Here is a 17,444-nt window from a genome sequence, read left to right as displayed (position 1 = left end):
ATGTACTTTTTAATTGTCAACTTGGCAATATTACTAAGAAATCAGAGCGTGTTTGGGTTAAATCTAGTAAAAAATTACAAAACCTGCTCCTCTTTAACTATAAAAGTATTAGCATCTCTATTGATATATTGATAAACTTTCAAATCACTATGGGTCCATATTACAATATAAACAACAATCTCTGATAACTGGTAGTCTTATGATATATAAAGCCCATGACCTTCAGACAGATATGTGCTGTGAAGAAGATTGCAGGCACACAGGGGATTGGCAGAGTACTGATTTACCTCAATTCCAACAATTTAAGTCCAGTTCTCGCCGACCCGAATCAATCTCGCATTGATACTGGTTATTCAGATCAAGCTCCTTTAATGGCCTGAATTTTTTCAACAGATTATCAGAGTTTTGTTGGAGTGGTCTCTTATTAGCTGGTTGCTCAACAGTTGTGCCATTAAACATGGTCCTGCAACTTATTTTCCCACCCATGATTTGATTGTTCATGGAGGTTATGCTTAGGCCACTGTTATTTGGACTGATATCCATTGATAGAAACATAGGAGTTCTGTTAGGCTCATTGGTGTCTCCACTTTCATGATTGGCGTTGTTCATCTGTAAAGTTTGTAGTATCTCGCCCTTTCGTTCGGATTTTTCAGAAGACGTGAGGCAGCTGTCTGTGGAGCAATCTGTGAGCTGGGTTTGATGAGGAACTGAGTTACCGCCTGTCAATCTCTTCCCTTGTTTTTCTAAGCTTATGTTTGGCAATTCTGTTAATTCAGAAAACGAGGAGCTCGGATATTTGACATCTACCATTGACACCAATTCTGAGAGTTCTACTTTTGTAGCTTCCAATTCCACATTTGAAGAATTGTAGCCTGCGAGAGTTTCCTGCGCTTTCTTTAACACTGACTGTAAATACTTCCCTTGTGCTTCGATTCGAAGCTGCAAGTGTCTCTGCACCTAAATTAAGTGCAAAACAAGAGAATCCGCAATTACGAAATCGATCATAGCTGCCACAATCAAATGTTTCGTATGTATTGAGGTCGTTTGATCTCACCTCAATCTGTTCATGTAGCTTCTTTTGAACCTCCATTTGTATCAGCAGAGCTTTATCAATCTGCAAGCTTTTGAAAACAAAACCTAAATCAGTAACACAATTTTTCTAAAGACCAGAAAAAGGCCCTAAGATTGGTGTCTTACTTGTTAGCCTGTGTAAGGGCTTCTCCCGTATTCTCACCATTGAAGTGGGCACCTTTTGTCTGATCGTGTCTGTAGTTGGTTACTATACACTCTTCTATAGAAACCCATCAAAACCAAATTGAGGGAAAGATCAAAGCAATCATAACTATTTACTTTCTACTCTAAACCAAATCTCACCTTCGTCTTTGTTGTCAGTACAGGTTTTGGACTGTTGATTCTTACCAAGCCTGTATTTCTGCAATAGAAACACAAATATATGTGAACTTACTACTTTCTGGATGTTTGGGCTAACATAGATAACCAGATTCTTGAACAGAACATACCTGCAAATGGCTCTTTAAGTGATACAAAGTAAGTCCAGAGACTCCCATCAAACTCATAACAGCTTTTGGTGTTGCCTCTGTTATTCAAAACATAATAAACAGTAACAATCCAAATCGAATATCCATGAAAGATTAGAAAGAGTTACAGAGAGCTTCCATTAGAACTTGAAAACCAAGTCTCCAAGCTTACTCTCTGCGCCTCCGAGCTGAGACACTGCATCAACAAAGCGCTGGTGAAGCTCAGGAGTCCATTTGAGCCTGGGCTTAGCTTCTGCTGACAGAACCAATCCCATCCCCCTTTGTCTTTGTACCAAAGAAAACATGTCTTCAACTTGATCCTGCATTATTCTCTGCAGACTCATTTCAGTTAGGTGTAAAAGCTTGCAAAATCAATCCAGAAACTCCTCAAACCTGGAAAAGAATCATGGGTTTTTTATTCTCACCTTTGGTTCAATGTGTGGAAGTAGCACTTATCTATATATTTTGGCTTGTTCTTTGTTCCTTACTATCTGAAAACATAAGTAGGTTGTGTTGATATATGGATGAGCTGTGGTTGTTCCTTTCTACATCTCCCACTCCATATCGTCTTTTATTTTCTTGTATGACTTAATGGAGAGATTCTTTGATGCTGGGAACAGAGAAAGTAGCACTGTTCAATTCAGTCTCAAAAGTAGAGAAAAGAGAAAGGTGTAAGGATTGTTTTCTGGCTGTTCTCCCACTACACACTCCTCTTTGCTTGATTCTCTGCTTCATTAGGATGGCCCCCACCATGATGAATAATGGGTGCAACTTTGGGGTTTTGAATGAAATTAATGGAGGGGTGCTTTTTTGGTTTTCTCCTCAAGTGCCTGAAGAAAGAAAAATATGTCCTAAAGAAAATTTCAGTATAAAGAAGATTCCATTATTGGCATATTCTCTTTGGTTTTCTCATGGTGGGGAACCAAAGAATCCAGTATTTTTCATTAAAACAGAGACTAAAAACTAATTCTCTTTGTAAGCCCAAGAACACTTAGTGGGAAAGATTAAGGGGTTACCAGTTCCTTGGAAATTAAGAGAAACGACAGATTTTTATTGGACCTAAACGTTTGAGATCTGTCTGAAACTGAGCCAAGGAAAAACTATGTTTAGAAAATATCCAAATAGATTAAATAACCAACCCATATCTGCTAATGTTCTCATTCTTGAAAAGATTAATGTTAATGGATGAACTTAAAACTTTAGAAAACTAATTTATATTGGAACTAAGCCTTTCTTATATTTAGCCAAAAAAGAGAGAAGCATTTCAGATTAAATATAGGGAGATGATATTTTCACCCCCTTTCTATTGTCATTCTTTTTGTTTTCATGCAAAATTTTTATTAAAAAACTTTTTTTTTTTTCCGTGAAAAATTTTACTGCAATTTTTTCTATGTTGGATTTTTTACACCTCATGGCATGGGTGGCCCCCATCATTTTACAGCACATGTTTTGAATCTTTTGATAACCTGATGCCCGTCATTTTACACATGCATATAGCATGGGTAGGGCTGTAGGGCCCACCATATTTACCCAAACCCATGCGTACGGTGGCTTCCACCATTTTACACCCAAGAGCGGGCCAAACATCTCCACCCAAATCCATGTGTAGGGTGGGGTGCACCATTTTACACCATGTTTTGATACTCAACCCAAGCCTTTGATTCGGGTGGGGCCCACATTTTTTTCTCAATGTTTTGATTGGGTGGATCTCACCAACTCAACTACTACCCTTGCGTCGGCTGGGGCCCACATTTTATATCAAACTTTTATCGGGTGGGACCCACGACTCCACCAAGCCCATGAAAGGTTAGGCCCACCATTTTACACCTCATGTATTGATAGGGTGGGACCCATTCTTTTACACCATGCATAGCATGGTCCAAGAATGGTATTACATATACACACCCAACCACCCAAGGTCTCAGAACATAGAGCAGAATCAGCAGATAAAGCTTACATTATCCTGACCTAATCTTCATGTCACTTGGATTGGTTATTATAAAGAAACGCTTTAGCACAACCATTTTTGGGTAGTTCGACCAACTCACATTGTTTTTGACATTTTATTTAACCAGATGTCAAAGGCTATCATACATTTCCCAAAATGCTCTTAGCAGCCAATCAGAGAAGCTTAAAACAAAGTGACTCGTCTATTTATCAAAACATGGTCATATGGATATTTCATAGTAGTATTAAAGTCCCCGTTAAACCCCAGCTTACCCTAAAAAAAAAAAAACAAACAAACATGGTCATAGGGATATAATATGGAATCTGCATCTTGCTTGGGTTTTTCCTTGTACAATCTGTTTGGCTGCAGGTAGTTAGTTACCTTATAGATAGGGGTGTGGGGTGCAAGTCAGGTCGGGCTGGGTCGGATTGAATCCAACCCGAAACTCTAAACCGTCGATCCGACCCGACTTGACTCTCAACCCGGTAAAGACTAACCAAAACCAACCCAAAAAATTAATATCTCAACCTGAATCAGACCCAATTTCCCAATTTGGGTCGGGTCAGGTCTACCCAGTTATGGTGGTGATATCTTTCCCCTTTTAGGTTTTTATGTTATAAGAAACAAAACAGAAAAATGGTAAAAAAAGTGTTTTTTTTTTAAATGTTGGGTTTTCATGTGGATTGGGTCAACCTGAACCTGACCCGACTCAAACACAACCCGACTCGTGATTTTTCCATGTTGAACCCAACCAGAGTCGCACCCCTACCTGTAGATTAGTGGTATAAGTAGTCAATAGGGAGGAGACAAACATTTGATTCGCCTAGAATTTACCTGGTAGAATAGTGATAAATAGTGTTTGGTTGCCAATCTTGTAGAGTAGTGGGAGGGGATGCCATTACTAGGGGTGTAAATGAGCCGAGCCGAGCTTGGCCCAGTTCGGCTCGTTAAGCTCGTTACATGGGCTCGGGCTCGGGCTGGGCTTGGCTTGGCTTGGCTTGGCCAGGCTCGCGAGCGGCTCGGGAGCCTTATGAGCTTGTTAATGGACACCAAAATCCTATATTCACACCCCCTCATCTTTTCTAGACAGCCCTATCTAGTGTAATTCAACTACTATTTTTACACCACATGGGGTGGTCCAAGCAACAAAAGGGGTTTCAAAAAAGAAGTGATATATTTTGCCTTCCCCTTGCACTCCTTGGATAGCCCTCTCTCTCTCTCTCTCTCTCTCTATATATATATATATATATATATATATATATATATATATATATATTAAATCAAGCCTTAACGAGCCGGGCTTGGCTCGGCTCGCTAAGGATTCAAGTCGACCTCGAGCCGAGCCCTTACCTAGCCGAACTCGAGAGAGCTTCTGAGCCCGAGCCAAAACTGACACCCTTAGTCATTACCAATATAGAAAGAGAAGAGAGAGCCAGAGGGAAGAGAGAAAGATAAGGCATCATTCTCCAAGCCAAATTCCATTTTTTTGAGAAATTTAACTTGGAAGGTACAAGAAGGGGACATAGGTGCCACGTCACCAGACATGCAATAATTACCTATGAAACTTGCCCAGTTATCTCCAAGGATTTCGATGCTATATTGGCCACCAAACAAGAGATTTTGCTGACTTTGCACCCAAATGCAAAGCGAAACCCCTAAACTCTCCTGGCTTTTGTGCAACCGAACACACCCAATAGAATTAGGAGTGAGAGGAGGTAGGATGATTGCTAAAAATCACAGTGTCTGTTTTGTCATCTAATTAAACTAGGAGAGGGTTAGATTTAGAAAACCTTAATAAATAAGGTGTTGTATACCTTATTAAGGGGTGTGGTCGTGAGACAGATGATCTCTTGTGGGAATAGCCGGATAGGGAATAAGAGGGTTCAGAGAGATTACGGTAAAGGTGTGTATGGGAATAAGAGGGTTCAGAGAGATACGGTAAAGGTGTGTATTTGATCTGGTTTTAGATTTATGGAAAATCATTATAATCTTTTATTCTCACTCATGGTGAGATTTCTCATCAACTCCACATGTAAAATACAAATACTTATGCATGTGATCGAATAGGATTAAGCCCATCAATTTTTGAACAAAATGGTAAGAGTATCAAGTTAGAAACTTAGGCAGATGAAGAAGAATCATGTATTTTAAGAGATTTGACTTATAGGTGTAGTTTTATTACAAGTTGAGTGTTGTTTCTCTTTATTCTGTTGTTTAAAAATAAGAGGCAGGAAAACCATTGTAATATTTTGTTCTTGCTCATATTGAGATAAAACAGTATTGTTATCTTTGTGTTGTTCGTTATTTCTTTTGTGTGTGATGTGATTGGAATATTGGATAAGGCCTGACTATTTTGTAAGAGATGATATTTTAAGACCCTTTTGTTTGTCTTTCCAGAAAATGGATTTTTTATAAAAAGAAAAACAAAAAACGTTAATTTTCAAAAAAAAAAAAAAAAACAATTTGAGGTAGAACTGCAGCCACTTTTAGGAAAAGACAAACAAATGTGGCTGGAAATGCTGGAAAAGAGGGTGGAAATAAATATCATTTCCCATATATTAAAATATGGGAAATGATTTCTGCACTCCAATGTTTTGATAAACATGCGGTCTAACTTTTGTCGTGTAATATTTAAAGGGCTGTCAGAAGAATATTACGGTTCTCAAAATGTTCTTAAAGCCGTTTAAATACTACACGATAAACATGTGGAGCGCATTATTTATCAAAACATTGGAGCGCTGAAATCATTTCCCTAAAATATTTTGCACTTAATGTTTGTTTCTTTTGTATTTATTCCCATCACTGCTGCTTCCCTTGTTTTCTTGAAATTAAAGGAATGAGAAAATGCCCCATTGCCTTTTATTGCAGTTTCTGCTAGCATGGTCCCACAAATGTGGCTTACTCTTTATATAAAGTTTTAAAATTCACCAAAAAAGCTTAAGAAATATATTCCAAAGGTGGAACAAATCCCAAAAGATGAGAAGATCGGTTGATTGTATTTCTTGGGTTGCGTTCATGAATTTTATAGCCCCGAATCAGAATTTAATGATTGATCATCAAAGTTCTCCCATCCCATCCCATCCCTTAAAAAGTTTAAAAAGAAAAAGAAAAAAAAAAAGCCCTGGTTTTACCAAAGAAGATGATCTCTTTATAGTAAAGATAAAATTCATTTCAAATAACTAATATTAGAAGCAAAGTTTGATTACTGTTAACAGATTAGACAGTTATGCCCAAACACCTGTGGCTAAAGCTACACCTTACTGTCTCTGCCATTTGATTTGAATGGAATAATTCAAGGGTTCATGAATAACTATAATTACCTTGATCCTTATAGTGAAGAATGTCAGCATTATACTAAGAGAATGTTCATTTTTAAGCTGGGAATTCAGTATGTAGGATATGCAAATTCTGTCAAGATCAAGTCTTCTCAGCCAATGGTTATCAAGTTCTTGTCCTCTTCAGGAGGAATTTGAATGGTAGGTCAACTTTCCAATCAGTATTACAGGAATTTGAATCATTTTTTATATGCAAAAGGACAACCATATGTACCCAAAAAACTTGAAGTCACAGAAGGTGAGAATAATGTAAGTACCTTTTCCTTTAACAAGCTGCTGTACTTCCAACTACTTTGTTGCTTTAATATATTCCAAAACAAGTAAAGGAGATTCGAGGATGATGCTGAACTATCCCCCCTGGTATGTAGGGTAGGAAGAGAAGGTCCACTGAATCAAAAAGTCATCAGCAAAGATACCCATCAAAAATTCTTCTTCAAAGTAGCCATCAAAATCTATCTTCCAATTCCAAAAGCATGGAAAGAAGAAACGCATATGTTCTCAGGAATCAGGAAAAGAGAAAGAAAAAGACTAGTCATTATCCCAAACAAAAGTTCAGAACTTCGAACGTATAATTGCAAGTTCATCGATGGCATATAGCTACAAACCAATATGAGGTGGCGTCTTGTCGTTTAAATCGATACACGACTGAGATTGTATGGTCCCACTTCTTGAAATGCTGGGATTTCTATATGGAACATGTGTTCATGTGGAGCTCAGCCCAAGAGACTCTCTACATGGAACAACAGAGTTGTGGGCAAAAGGGATTAGTGACAGTCCGTGGAGTCGAACTAATCTTACGGATGAAATAAAAGATGTGTTCGTCTGGTGTTTGCTCCTTTTCTCCCATTCCTAAAAGCACCAATGATTTGGCTGATCACTAGTCAAATTAGGAGTTCTAGCGGATCATTTTACTATAGTGCATACAGAACCTGTTTGGCATGTGGGTCTATTGTTGAAAGTTAAAAAAAATCGGACGTGAGTCATATCGAGTTGACTTCACTGAGTCGGGTATATGTTAGTTTATTCGGAAGACTAGAACCCAGCAAGATTGGGCTACTTCTTAAGTGGGCAAGACCCGAGTGATCGGGAGAGTCGAAGTCACAACCTCGATTAAAAGTCTTGCCAATGGTGTTCAGAAGAAATTACTCTCCTCATTTTTCCTTTGGAATGGAAATGGCTAAGGAAATCAATATGTTAGATACAAGAATGCCTCTAAACCTGCTCGTTTTTAGAAAAGATAACTTATTCAAAACACAAGAAAAATTACAGATTCAGTGGATCATTGGCGAGAGAGGACCCACAGTAAATTGAGTCCCTCAAAATCCCGGACTTGGGCAACCGATACGCCATATCATTAGCACTCCAAAGGACAGGTACAAAAGAACGAAACCTGTCGTTAATCATAGCACTAATCTCAATTTAAAATGAAAGCCTCGGTTGGTGACTCATGGTCAGGAAGATCAGAAGCCAAGACTAGGCTTGGGATTGAGATGAGTTGCCTGGCAATTCAGTTCAGGCTTCAAATCATTCATAAGTACAGCCTTGCTAAGACTAGACATTGACCTCGATATTAGTAATTTCTCCGGAGCTGCTCACATAATCAAGCTGCAGAATTACTCCATACAAGTACTTTCAAATCAGTGATAGCCTTATTGGGATCTTTTTTTGAATAGTACCCTAAATTTTATTTAAGAAAAAAAAAAAAACAGACACTACATTACATACAACAGGGTCGAGGCGTCCCACAGGGTATGTACAACAACGAAAACCCAAAATAAACCATCGAGCTACTCAACTGGCCCCGAGTGTACTCTTGTCATGAGCTATTCAGGGACCTTTAATTGCTAAACAAGTTCGTTTATGGGCTCTTATCCACACATTAAACATCATTAGAGCATAAAGGATCTTCAAATTGAGGACTATGATTGCTGCTCGTATCTGTTTAGTATTACACGTGTCTGCATAGTTTTAAAATTTCACCGAAACCGAAACGAAATGACCACAATGCTTTCGTTTCTATCCCATCAAAACGCATTACAAAACCAAAATTGTGAGTGTATTAGCAGTATAATACATTGGTATGTATTGTATAATTATATTTGTATGAATTGCATGTGAAATGTAGAGTATGTATTATGTATAAATATTTATATAAATTACATAAAAATTGTGATATTACTGAATTACAAACATGTGTGAATGCCACTAGTTTTCGATGTTTTTAAACAATTATGAATGCTTTTCTCATGCTGATGTGATGATTTTTGAACATGTATTAGTACTTACTCTAGCACTTCCTAAAGTTTCATCTATACATTTCCATAATTCTAAAGGATTTTCATCGATTTTTTATATGAACCCACCATGTTTTATTTTCAACATGATCGAACCCCATATTGAAACCAAAACCTGAAACCTTGTGTGTATGTTACATAGCGCTCATGTCGGGTTAAGTAGTTACATTCCATCGACAATAGTATTATTAGTTTGATTCTAAGATAGAAAAATGCACAAGCAGCATCTAGTTACCCCGTCATCATGGAGCAAGTCACATAATTTTATTTGTTTATTTGTTCTGCTTGAAGGTATTACATGCTTGACCATTGCCTCAACTGTTTCAACAAGTAAATATTAGTGCCATGAAAGTGAATTGTACTACACGCATTAGTGGAGATATGGAAAGGTAGCACTCTTGAAAACACAGGTGCATTCATGGGTTATCAATCAGATCGGAATGCTACTTCAAACAGCACTCACATTTGTTTGCACAGTAACATGAATAAGAAGAAAAATGAAGATAAAACAAAATGAATACTTGTGACACATTTGTCTGCACAGCAACATGAATAAGAAGAAAAATGAAGATAAAACAAAATGAATACTTGTGATGAAGTATTATGATCCTAGGATTCGATGCTTTTTCCCTCAATCTCTCTCCTAGGAATGGTGTTTCTGCTCTCAGGTTTTAAGGATACAGAATTTTCTCTTTTTAGATTAATTCCAACAACCCCAGTTGATTAGCTAAAGAAGAAACCTAATACAGAACAAAAATTCATTAGAAACCTAATTTTCTCTTTTTAGATTAATTCCAACAACCCCAGTTGATTAGCTAAAGAAGAAACCTAATACAGAACAAAAATTCATTAGAACATACTCTTTACTGACACAAGGAGACTAACTTTTTGGTTTTGGCAGAACCACCAGGATAAGAGAATAACTCCACACTAACAACATACAAATGACCAATTTAAGCTCATACAATAAACCAACAAAGCCTATTACACCACAAATAATAAGGATTCTCAGACCCCACAGACCTCACAAAGGTAATCTCAAGTACTACAATCCTAGCTCCCATGTTCAACCCCTCTATGGTACCAACAAAATCTAGATCAGGCTACACACAACTAAATAGAAAAGTAGATATAAACATACATAATGGTAAACATACATATTAGAACCCGAGAACTTCACTAAAACCAACTTTTTAAAATCTCCATCTCCCTGTGATAAATTTCTTTTCACGTGTAACCTCCTTTGTTCTTGTGCATAAGAAACAAACAACAGATAATCACTAAACGCTACCTTCAAATGCGAAACTCATGCATGATAGGAAAGAAATAGCTATAAGAGATCAATTATAAAAATAGAAAAGTGCCAAATAGCACAGGCTGCTTGGCCAACAGCCCAAATTCTTTTATCTTCACTAGTCACTGGTACCATTCTGACAGTTTCATAACAATTGCTTCAGCGAACATTTACAAAGACAGAATTCTGAAGACACAATAGAAAACCTCCCATCCCTTAAAGAATCAGCCCTGAGGAGTTTCCGATAAGAAAACCAGCCTAAAATGTTACAGACAAACAGAGAAGAATAGGTCTACTACATAAGAAATTATAGTTTATGGATAATTCTTGTATAGTCAGGAGAATAGTGACAACTAGGATCATCCACAGAAATTTAATCTATATATATATACCCATGTGATTGGGGCGCTTAAGCTCACCATAAGTTTGGTGAGCTTAAGCTCACCAACACTTTCCTCATATATATATATATATATATATATATATATATTATGCAGAACCCAATGGAAAATAAACAAAATATCAACATGGAGTGGGAAAATGGAAAAGGGCTAACAACCATTTCTGCAGTGGCACAGATACCTATAGGAGCTTGACAGTTGTAATGGCAAGTTGTGGAGAGATGCAAATTCCGTAGAAGGCTATGAATAATTCAAATGATTATGACACAGTATTAACTCAACAAGAACTGAAAAAAATCATTACTCGTGAAATAACACAAGAGGTTACATCTCTATTCATAAACAAGTACTTCACTGAAACAATTACAATACACACCCTCAGCGTACAGCACAGCATGAACAACAATACAAGTTTTCTCAAACGAGAGGTAATTCCATCCACATTAAATGGAAGAATTTCGGTCATTATCCACACATATTAACTATTTACCTATGTAACTTCAACATAGCTGAGGTGTCAGCCCATCAACCTTGGAAACCAAACATAAGTACACAACTTTACAGTTTATGTAGGGAATTTAACCGGGTAGAACTCACCCCTAAAAGCTAGCCATTAGAGGGAGGGTGCCCATTCCCTTATAATCCCATCCACATCCCTTTACATTTCTGATGTGGGATCTTTTTGCTTATGCTTGGATCCCCAATAATCTCCCCCTCCACGCAGAAGCAATCTGAACAATCTCGCCCCTCCATGCGGCGGCAACGTGGGAACCACGAGATACTACACCGGGGTTTCGAGATCTTCCCCAAGGGACATTTCCGCCCTCGGAGGTAAACCAGGGTTACGACGCCCTGAGCTCTGATACCATTTGTTGGGATCCGGGTAGAACTCATCCTTAAAAGCTAGGCTAGCTAGCCATTAAAGAGAGGTTCTCATTCCCTTATAACCCCATCTAGGGGTGCAACTCGGGTCGCGTTCAACCCGAAAAAAAGCTGGGATGGGTTGAATTCGAGTCGGGTCGAATTCGGGGTTGGGTTAAGATTTCTCAACTTGTATTGAGTTCAGGTTGAGGGCTTGGGCAACCCGACCTGAGTGAACCCCGACATTTTTAATAATTTTTTTATTTTCTAAGCTTAACATCTCGGGTCGGGTCGGGACGGGTTCGGGTTGGAAAAAGGGGTTCCTCGGGTCAGGTCGGGTTCGGGTTGTTGAGTAAATGGTTGTTCGGGTCGGGTTCGGGTTGGTCCCAACCCGACCCGAGTTGCACCCCTAACCCATCCACATCCCTTTACATTTCCGATGTGGGATCTTTTTGCTTGTGTGTGGAATCTCAACAGTTTATATGATAATATCAAACCGATCTTATAATTCAAAAAAAAATAAAAATCAAACAGATCTTATAATTCAAAAATAAAATAAAAAATCAAACAGATCTTATAATTAAAAATAAAATAAAAATCAAACAGATCTTATTATATAAATATGGAAAAAAGTGAAGATCCTGTCACTCAGGATGGCCATATGGTCTCTGATTGGCCAAGGCAGGTTGGCCTACAAGTTTTCCTATGTAGGTCAGTCTGCCAATTCAAGTGGGTTTTCTTTGGAAGTTGCCTTGTTTCCCAATTCAAGTGGGTTTTCTTTTACATTCGTTCCCTAATATAACTAGGAGAGATAGGCCTCGGCTTATAAAAGGAGTGAAAAACGTAAAGGGTGTTGTGGAAGGGGTGTGTGTGTGTGTGTGTGTGTGTGTGTGTGTGTGTGAGAGAGAGAGAGAGAGAGAGAGAGAGAGAGAGAGAGAGAGAGAGAGAGAGAGAGAGAGGAAATCCTTGTTCGACAGGGCCCGGAGAAGGCGCTGAAGGGAAATGATAGGAAGGCGGAGAAGATGATGGATACAGAGTGTGGCAAAGTATATCATCTGGTTGGGGACATGGTGACTAGTTTTCCTAAGATCTCAATGGTAGCTGGAAACAGAATGGAGTGTGCATGCATAAGGTCTCTTTCGCAGTCGGTTCAGAGAACTCTATAAGGAAAGATATGCCTGAGGAGTTATATGGTGGTGCTTTCCTTCAGCAATCAAAGTCCTAACAGTTCATGCCATCATCTGTGTTACCAGTTTCAGCCACTAAATTGGGAAAATTGAATTCGTCACAACAAACATTGATATATCACATGGCTTTATTTTTTTCATGAGGATACCGAAATCATATAAATTTCCTAGATTCCAGTGTTTATTAAAGAAAAAATGCTAGTCCAAGGGCGAATAATAGAAAGAATGTGCACATGACCTCTCACATAAACATCAATGTCATAAGATCATATGAAAAATATGGAGCTCTATAACTTCTTTAGAAAAACTTACATAAGCCTACCGATTGCTACAGGCCTACAGCTAGCGTGAAGTAACAAAGGAAGTTAGCTATGAAAGTGTGAGGCTACTAGGAAGCAACCCCATTAGTTTTCTTCATCAAGTGATGTCTTCCTGTCATGATATCCTTGAAAATAACAGAACAATCAAATGTGAAGATCATATAACCAAGAAACAAAATACAAGTAAGTTAATCAAAAAAAGGAACAGTTAGTCATGCATTGACACGTAAAATCTTCCAACTTAAAAAATTTGGATAAGCACACCATCAGCTAAAATAAGTTCACCAGTTGTACTATCTATCCTGCAAAAATCTTTTAAATATGGTACTGAGAGCAGACAAGAATGCCAAGAGAAGCAATAGTGCTTCACAATGACTGAATGACATGGTGGTAGCAAGAAACAAGTAAATGCTTCCCGGTAACATATCAAAATAACGTGAGTCATAACTGACATATGTTTAAACTTACCTACACAACCCTCAATGCAATTCATAATTAATTAGGCTTCATTTTGAGGATTTGAATAGGACCTTGATGGGAGAGACACCTTATGGTGGAATAAAATAAACATCTAAATAAAATGATCAAACAAGGTAAGTGCATGTATCAGGGATAAAGTTGTTTTTATACGCAGATATCTCTCACATTTATCTTTTTTCAAGTTACAAATTAATCAAGAAGTACTTTTTCAATCCATTTTTCAAATGATTAAAATAAACCCAATTTTCATGTGGATATCAGAGACCACAATAGAAACTCAAGCTGCAGGGTCATCCCCACAATAGATATTAGATGTTTGTATTCCTTTCCCTGACAACAGATACAAGCACATTGTCATTCACTTATTTGAACATGATATAGATAATAAACAAGTATCAGTATTCGAAATGAATTGAATCTAACTAAGAATTATTAATAACTGACATTCATCCCATGGTACCCATCATTTTCCCCTACTTCTTTATCTTCCGAAGCTTCTTCGCCCCCCAAACTTCCATTCTACCAACAGGACATCCACACCTCGCCTGAAACACAAGAACAGCTCTCCCATTAGGAGGTGCCATTTTCTTAAGCTCAGCTTCTAATTCTCTATGATGTCCTTCAGCCAATTCAAAAAAACCTCTCCCTGTATCCCCTTTTGTCACTGAAGAACCCAAATTCTTCAAACACTCCTCAGTCTCAAGCTGGATATCAAATTCCGCCGCCTTACGAAGGCCAAGACAATTCGGGTTACTGCATTTCCGATCCGTACAGTGAAGAATTCCCCAAACAGCTATTGCTGTAAATAAACAGCTAAGTCCTATAAATGCATAGACGATAGGAGCTCGACCCACCTCATATTTCACCGCATAAAAACTAATACCACCAATTTTGGCAACTCCATGGCAAAACAGTTGAGCATAAGGGAATATCAAAAACCCACAAGCACCAAGAACTGCGATCAAGATAACAACATCAACGGCAGCTGATCGAGAATTATCACAAGGCGGACTCTTCGAAGGATTCGAAACAGTAGGTTGTCTTTTGTTCCTGTGTAATTGATGGGTCTGCTTTGGGTGAGCAGATTGATCAGTTGAAGCAACAGAATTTGCCATGTTTGTGCGATGATCGACAGACTTGCAAGATGAAATTAAGCTTCGGTATTCGACCATTTGTAGAAAATGCAGAAATTAAATTGAGCTCTGACAAATACAACCAATCAAGAACCCGAAAACCGATCAATCCTATCAAAGGGAAAGTATAGGGAGAGTTAGTTAATGACTGCGCCTGAAGGTCTAATTTGATCAAACTTATTACCCCTTTTCTCAATTTTTTCGAGCAGAAACAAAATAACTGATACTGATACATTTACATAGCAAATCAATGATAATCTCTCAATTGGAGAAAATACAGCCTAAAATTCGATCACTGCAAAAAAACCCACCAATCAAAAACCAAAAACCAATCAAAGATACCTGGGGAAAGAATCTGCTTGCACTTAAAGATCTGATTTTGATAAAAAAAAACTGAGACCTTTAAGTCGAAATAGGATCAAATTAAGAAATCTGTTAGGGGGAAAGTATCATTTGCTCCTAACAAAATCAAAATATGAAGCAAATCACTTACAAAATCACCAAGAACTTAAAACCCATCTTATATAAAAACCCACAAACCAAAACCAAAAACAAATCAAACCCAAAAAGGAAAAGACATGGAAGAGATGCTTGAATGAACCTGAGGGTCTGATAATTATGGAATTGAGATCTTTGTGGGGTCTTCGTCGAGTTGAAATCCAATAATCTCTACTCAAATTCTTATTGTAATTAGAGATTATTAAGGTAGAAGTGTTGAGGATTTTTCAGCCGGCTAAAGAAAATTAGAGAAAAGTCTTCGTAAAAGGACAAGAGATTGGGTGAGTGCTGAGAACATAGAATCTGCTTTTTTTTTATCTAAAATGGACAATGGAAGGTCGTGTAGACAAAAGACTTCATTTTTACCAGTGAATGTGGCCGAGGTAAAAAGGCTATATCGCAACTCGGTCTCGACTCGTCCGGATAGAAAATTTACTCTAGCGAGTTGAATCGGAGACACAAGCATGTAAAATTTGTTTTACACATGTGGCTTAACCCGGGGAGAGGAATTCTGAGACACGCTAAAATTAGAGAATGTAGACTTATTCTGATTGAGGAATTTCAATGTGGCTGAATTATGAAGGAAACAAGAAAAAGTTCATGCATCTATAAATTGCACCAAGCGTAGATATTAGTGTTAAGCATAAAAAAGGTAATTTTTTTTTTGGTTATGGCTAAAATGGGTGTAAAACAAATTTTACACCCATCTTTTTCACTAGAAATGAGCAAATTTTTTAGAAATGACAACAGTTCCACTTCTGATTGGATCCACTTATATCTTAGTCACCATACATTCGAATACCTTATCAGTACTCGGAGTGTTCTTTGTAAGTAGTGACTTAGTAGGCCTATTTACACTACTCAATTAAAATTCTTAGAAAGAGGGCAAGGGCAAGAGCAAGGGCAGGGCGAGTCAACGTAGTAGGTTAGTAGGTTAGGAACTTAGATTCAATGGTTAGAGAAGATATGAGGATGACTCAATGCTTGAGAGAGATGAATGACAAAATACTAAAAATAGGAATTGTTCAAAAAAAATAATTCATGTAACTTATTTTTACTTAAATACCCCTGAAATGATGGGAGATGATTTTTTCGCACCACTTAGGATAATGCACCCCCTTTTAACCTGAATTGTGGGCAGACTTTTACGCTTTTTGCCGTCAAATCACATTAAAACTGGGGCGCATTATCCTACAGGAGGGCGAAAAAATCATCGCCCAGAATGATACATAAAGATATAAAAAATTCCTGGGTACCCTACGGGTTTTTATTAGTTGCCGAGATCCGATTGGTAATAATTTTGGATCCTATGATACCAATCCGAAATGTGTCCATAGATCAATGCATCTAGAATGTGTCCATAGATCAATGTATCTAGGTCATGTCCGTTAAAGTTCGGATTCAGATGGTCCATTAGGCTGTCTGAGTCCATTGACACCCATATAAATTTTGCTTTATGCCCCATTTTACGTTGAAAGAAATAGAGGCTTAAGAAAAACTGTTTCCTTCATGGACTGTCTTGAGTCCATGAACCCACCTGTACGGAAAATGGGCAATCTGACTTTCAGTGGTGAGTTGCACAACGAGTCCAAATTTTAGGTGGTGTTAAACAAATTTTAGAACATGAGGAGGTTTTTTATAAATAAGCCAAATTACATGTGATATTTTACAAAAAGTCTTTTTCTTAGAGGGAGAAATTCTATTCATCTCACATGAAGATGGTGATTCGTCGGCAATCGTTTTTAAATAACAGGTTCAGTTAAGTGCTTTTTGGTTGTATTGGTCTATGAGTTAGTTGAAGATTTGAAATTACTAGAGGAAGTGTAGCGTTTTCCTCATGGTTTTGTTCTCTTTTCAACAAGAGCTTTGAAGGTCTTTGAAATTGTTTCATATCTTCCAAAGATACCCAAGAAGTCTACCAGTAAAATATTCCTTCAACTAATGACGTGCAATAAGAACATTATAGAAAGTAAGACCAACGTTCAAGATGAGGCACCGAGAGAAATCATGACCAAAACTCTAATTTCTTCACTTTTATGTTGATTTGGCATTTCAAGATTAAGAACTTGATTGAATCTTGATTAACTTGTCAAAGGGTTTCTGTTGACTAAAGGTGAGTGGTACCCAATGTCTACCTCTTAGAAAAAGACTCATT

The 17,444-nt window shown here is 37.7% G+C and overlaps 2 protein-coding genes across 5 annotated transcripts; both read right to left on the bottom strand.

Moving 5' to 3' along the window:
• Positions 1 to 92: 92 nt before the first annotated feature.
• LOC143847999 (myb family transcription factor PHL8-like) lies at positions 93 to 2,286 on the bottom strand. 2 transcript variants are annotated; one of them, XM_077356766.1, is made up of 7 exons: positions 1,964 to 2,286; positions 1,711 to 1,870; positions 1,521 to 1,597; positions 1,375 to 1,432; positions 1,198 to 1,291; positions 1,055 to 1,121; positions 93 to 957 (listed from the first exon to the last, which is right to left on the bottom strand). In XM_077356766.1, exons 2-7 carry the CDS (start codon positions 1,862 to 1,864, stop codon positions 289 to 291), a joined length of 1,119 nt encoding a protein of 372 aa, XP_077212881.1. In that variant the 5' UTR covers positions 1,865 to 1,870; positions 1,964 to 2,286; the 3' UTR covers positions 93 to 288. The 2 variants fall into 2 exon arrangements, with proteins under 2 accessions (XP_077212881.1, XP_077212880.1); XM_077356765.1 differs by lacking the exon at positions 1,964 to 2,286 and having other exon boundaries at positions 1,711 to 1,957.
• Positions 2,287 to 7,193: 4,907 nt separating this feature from the next.
• LOC143848857 (Ribosomal protein L34e superfamily protein) lies at positions 7,194 to 15,622 on the bottom strand. 3 transcript variants are annotated; one of them, XM_077357914.1, is made up of 3 exons: positions 15,393 to 15,622; positions 14,119 to 14,902; positions 7,194 to 7,208 (listed from the first exon to the last, which is right to left on the bottom strand). In XM_077357914.1, the coding sequence occupies exon 2, from the start codon at positions 14,828 to 14,830 to the stop codon at positions 14,132 to 14,134; it is 699 nt and encodes a 232-aa protein (XP_077214029.1). In that variant the 5' UTR covers positions 14,831 to 14,902; positions 15,393 to 15,622; the 3' UTR covers positions 7,194 to 7,208; positions 14,119 to 14,131. The 3 variants fall into 3 exon arrangements, with proteins under 3 accessions (XP_077214029.1, XP_077214028.1, XP_077214027.1); XM_077357913.1 differs by lacking the exon at positions 7,194 to 7,208 and adding an exon at positions 13,931 to 13,988; XM_077357912.1 differs by lacking the exon at positions 7,194 to 7,208 and having other exon boundaries at positions 13,931 to 14,902; positions 15,393 to 15,621.
• Positions 15,623 to 17,444: the final 1,822 nt, after the last annotated feature.

Source organism: Tasmannia lanceolata, unplaced genomic scaffold (genome assembly GCF_043159265.1).
Source record: "Tasmannia lanceolata isolate RefF3 unplaced genomic scaffold, GAP_Taslan_0.1 ptg000016l, whole genome shotgun sequence".
Lineage (NCBI taxonomy): Eukaryota > Viridiplantae > Streptophyta > Magnoliopsida > Canellales > Winteraceae > Tasmannia > Tasmannia lanceolata.
The sequence above is the reverse complement of the archived record's forward strand: the minus strand, read 5'-3'. Positions and strand labels throughout refer to the sequence as shown.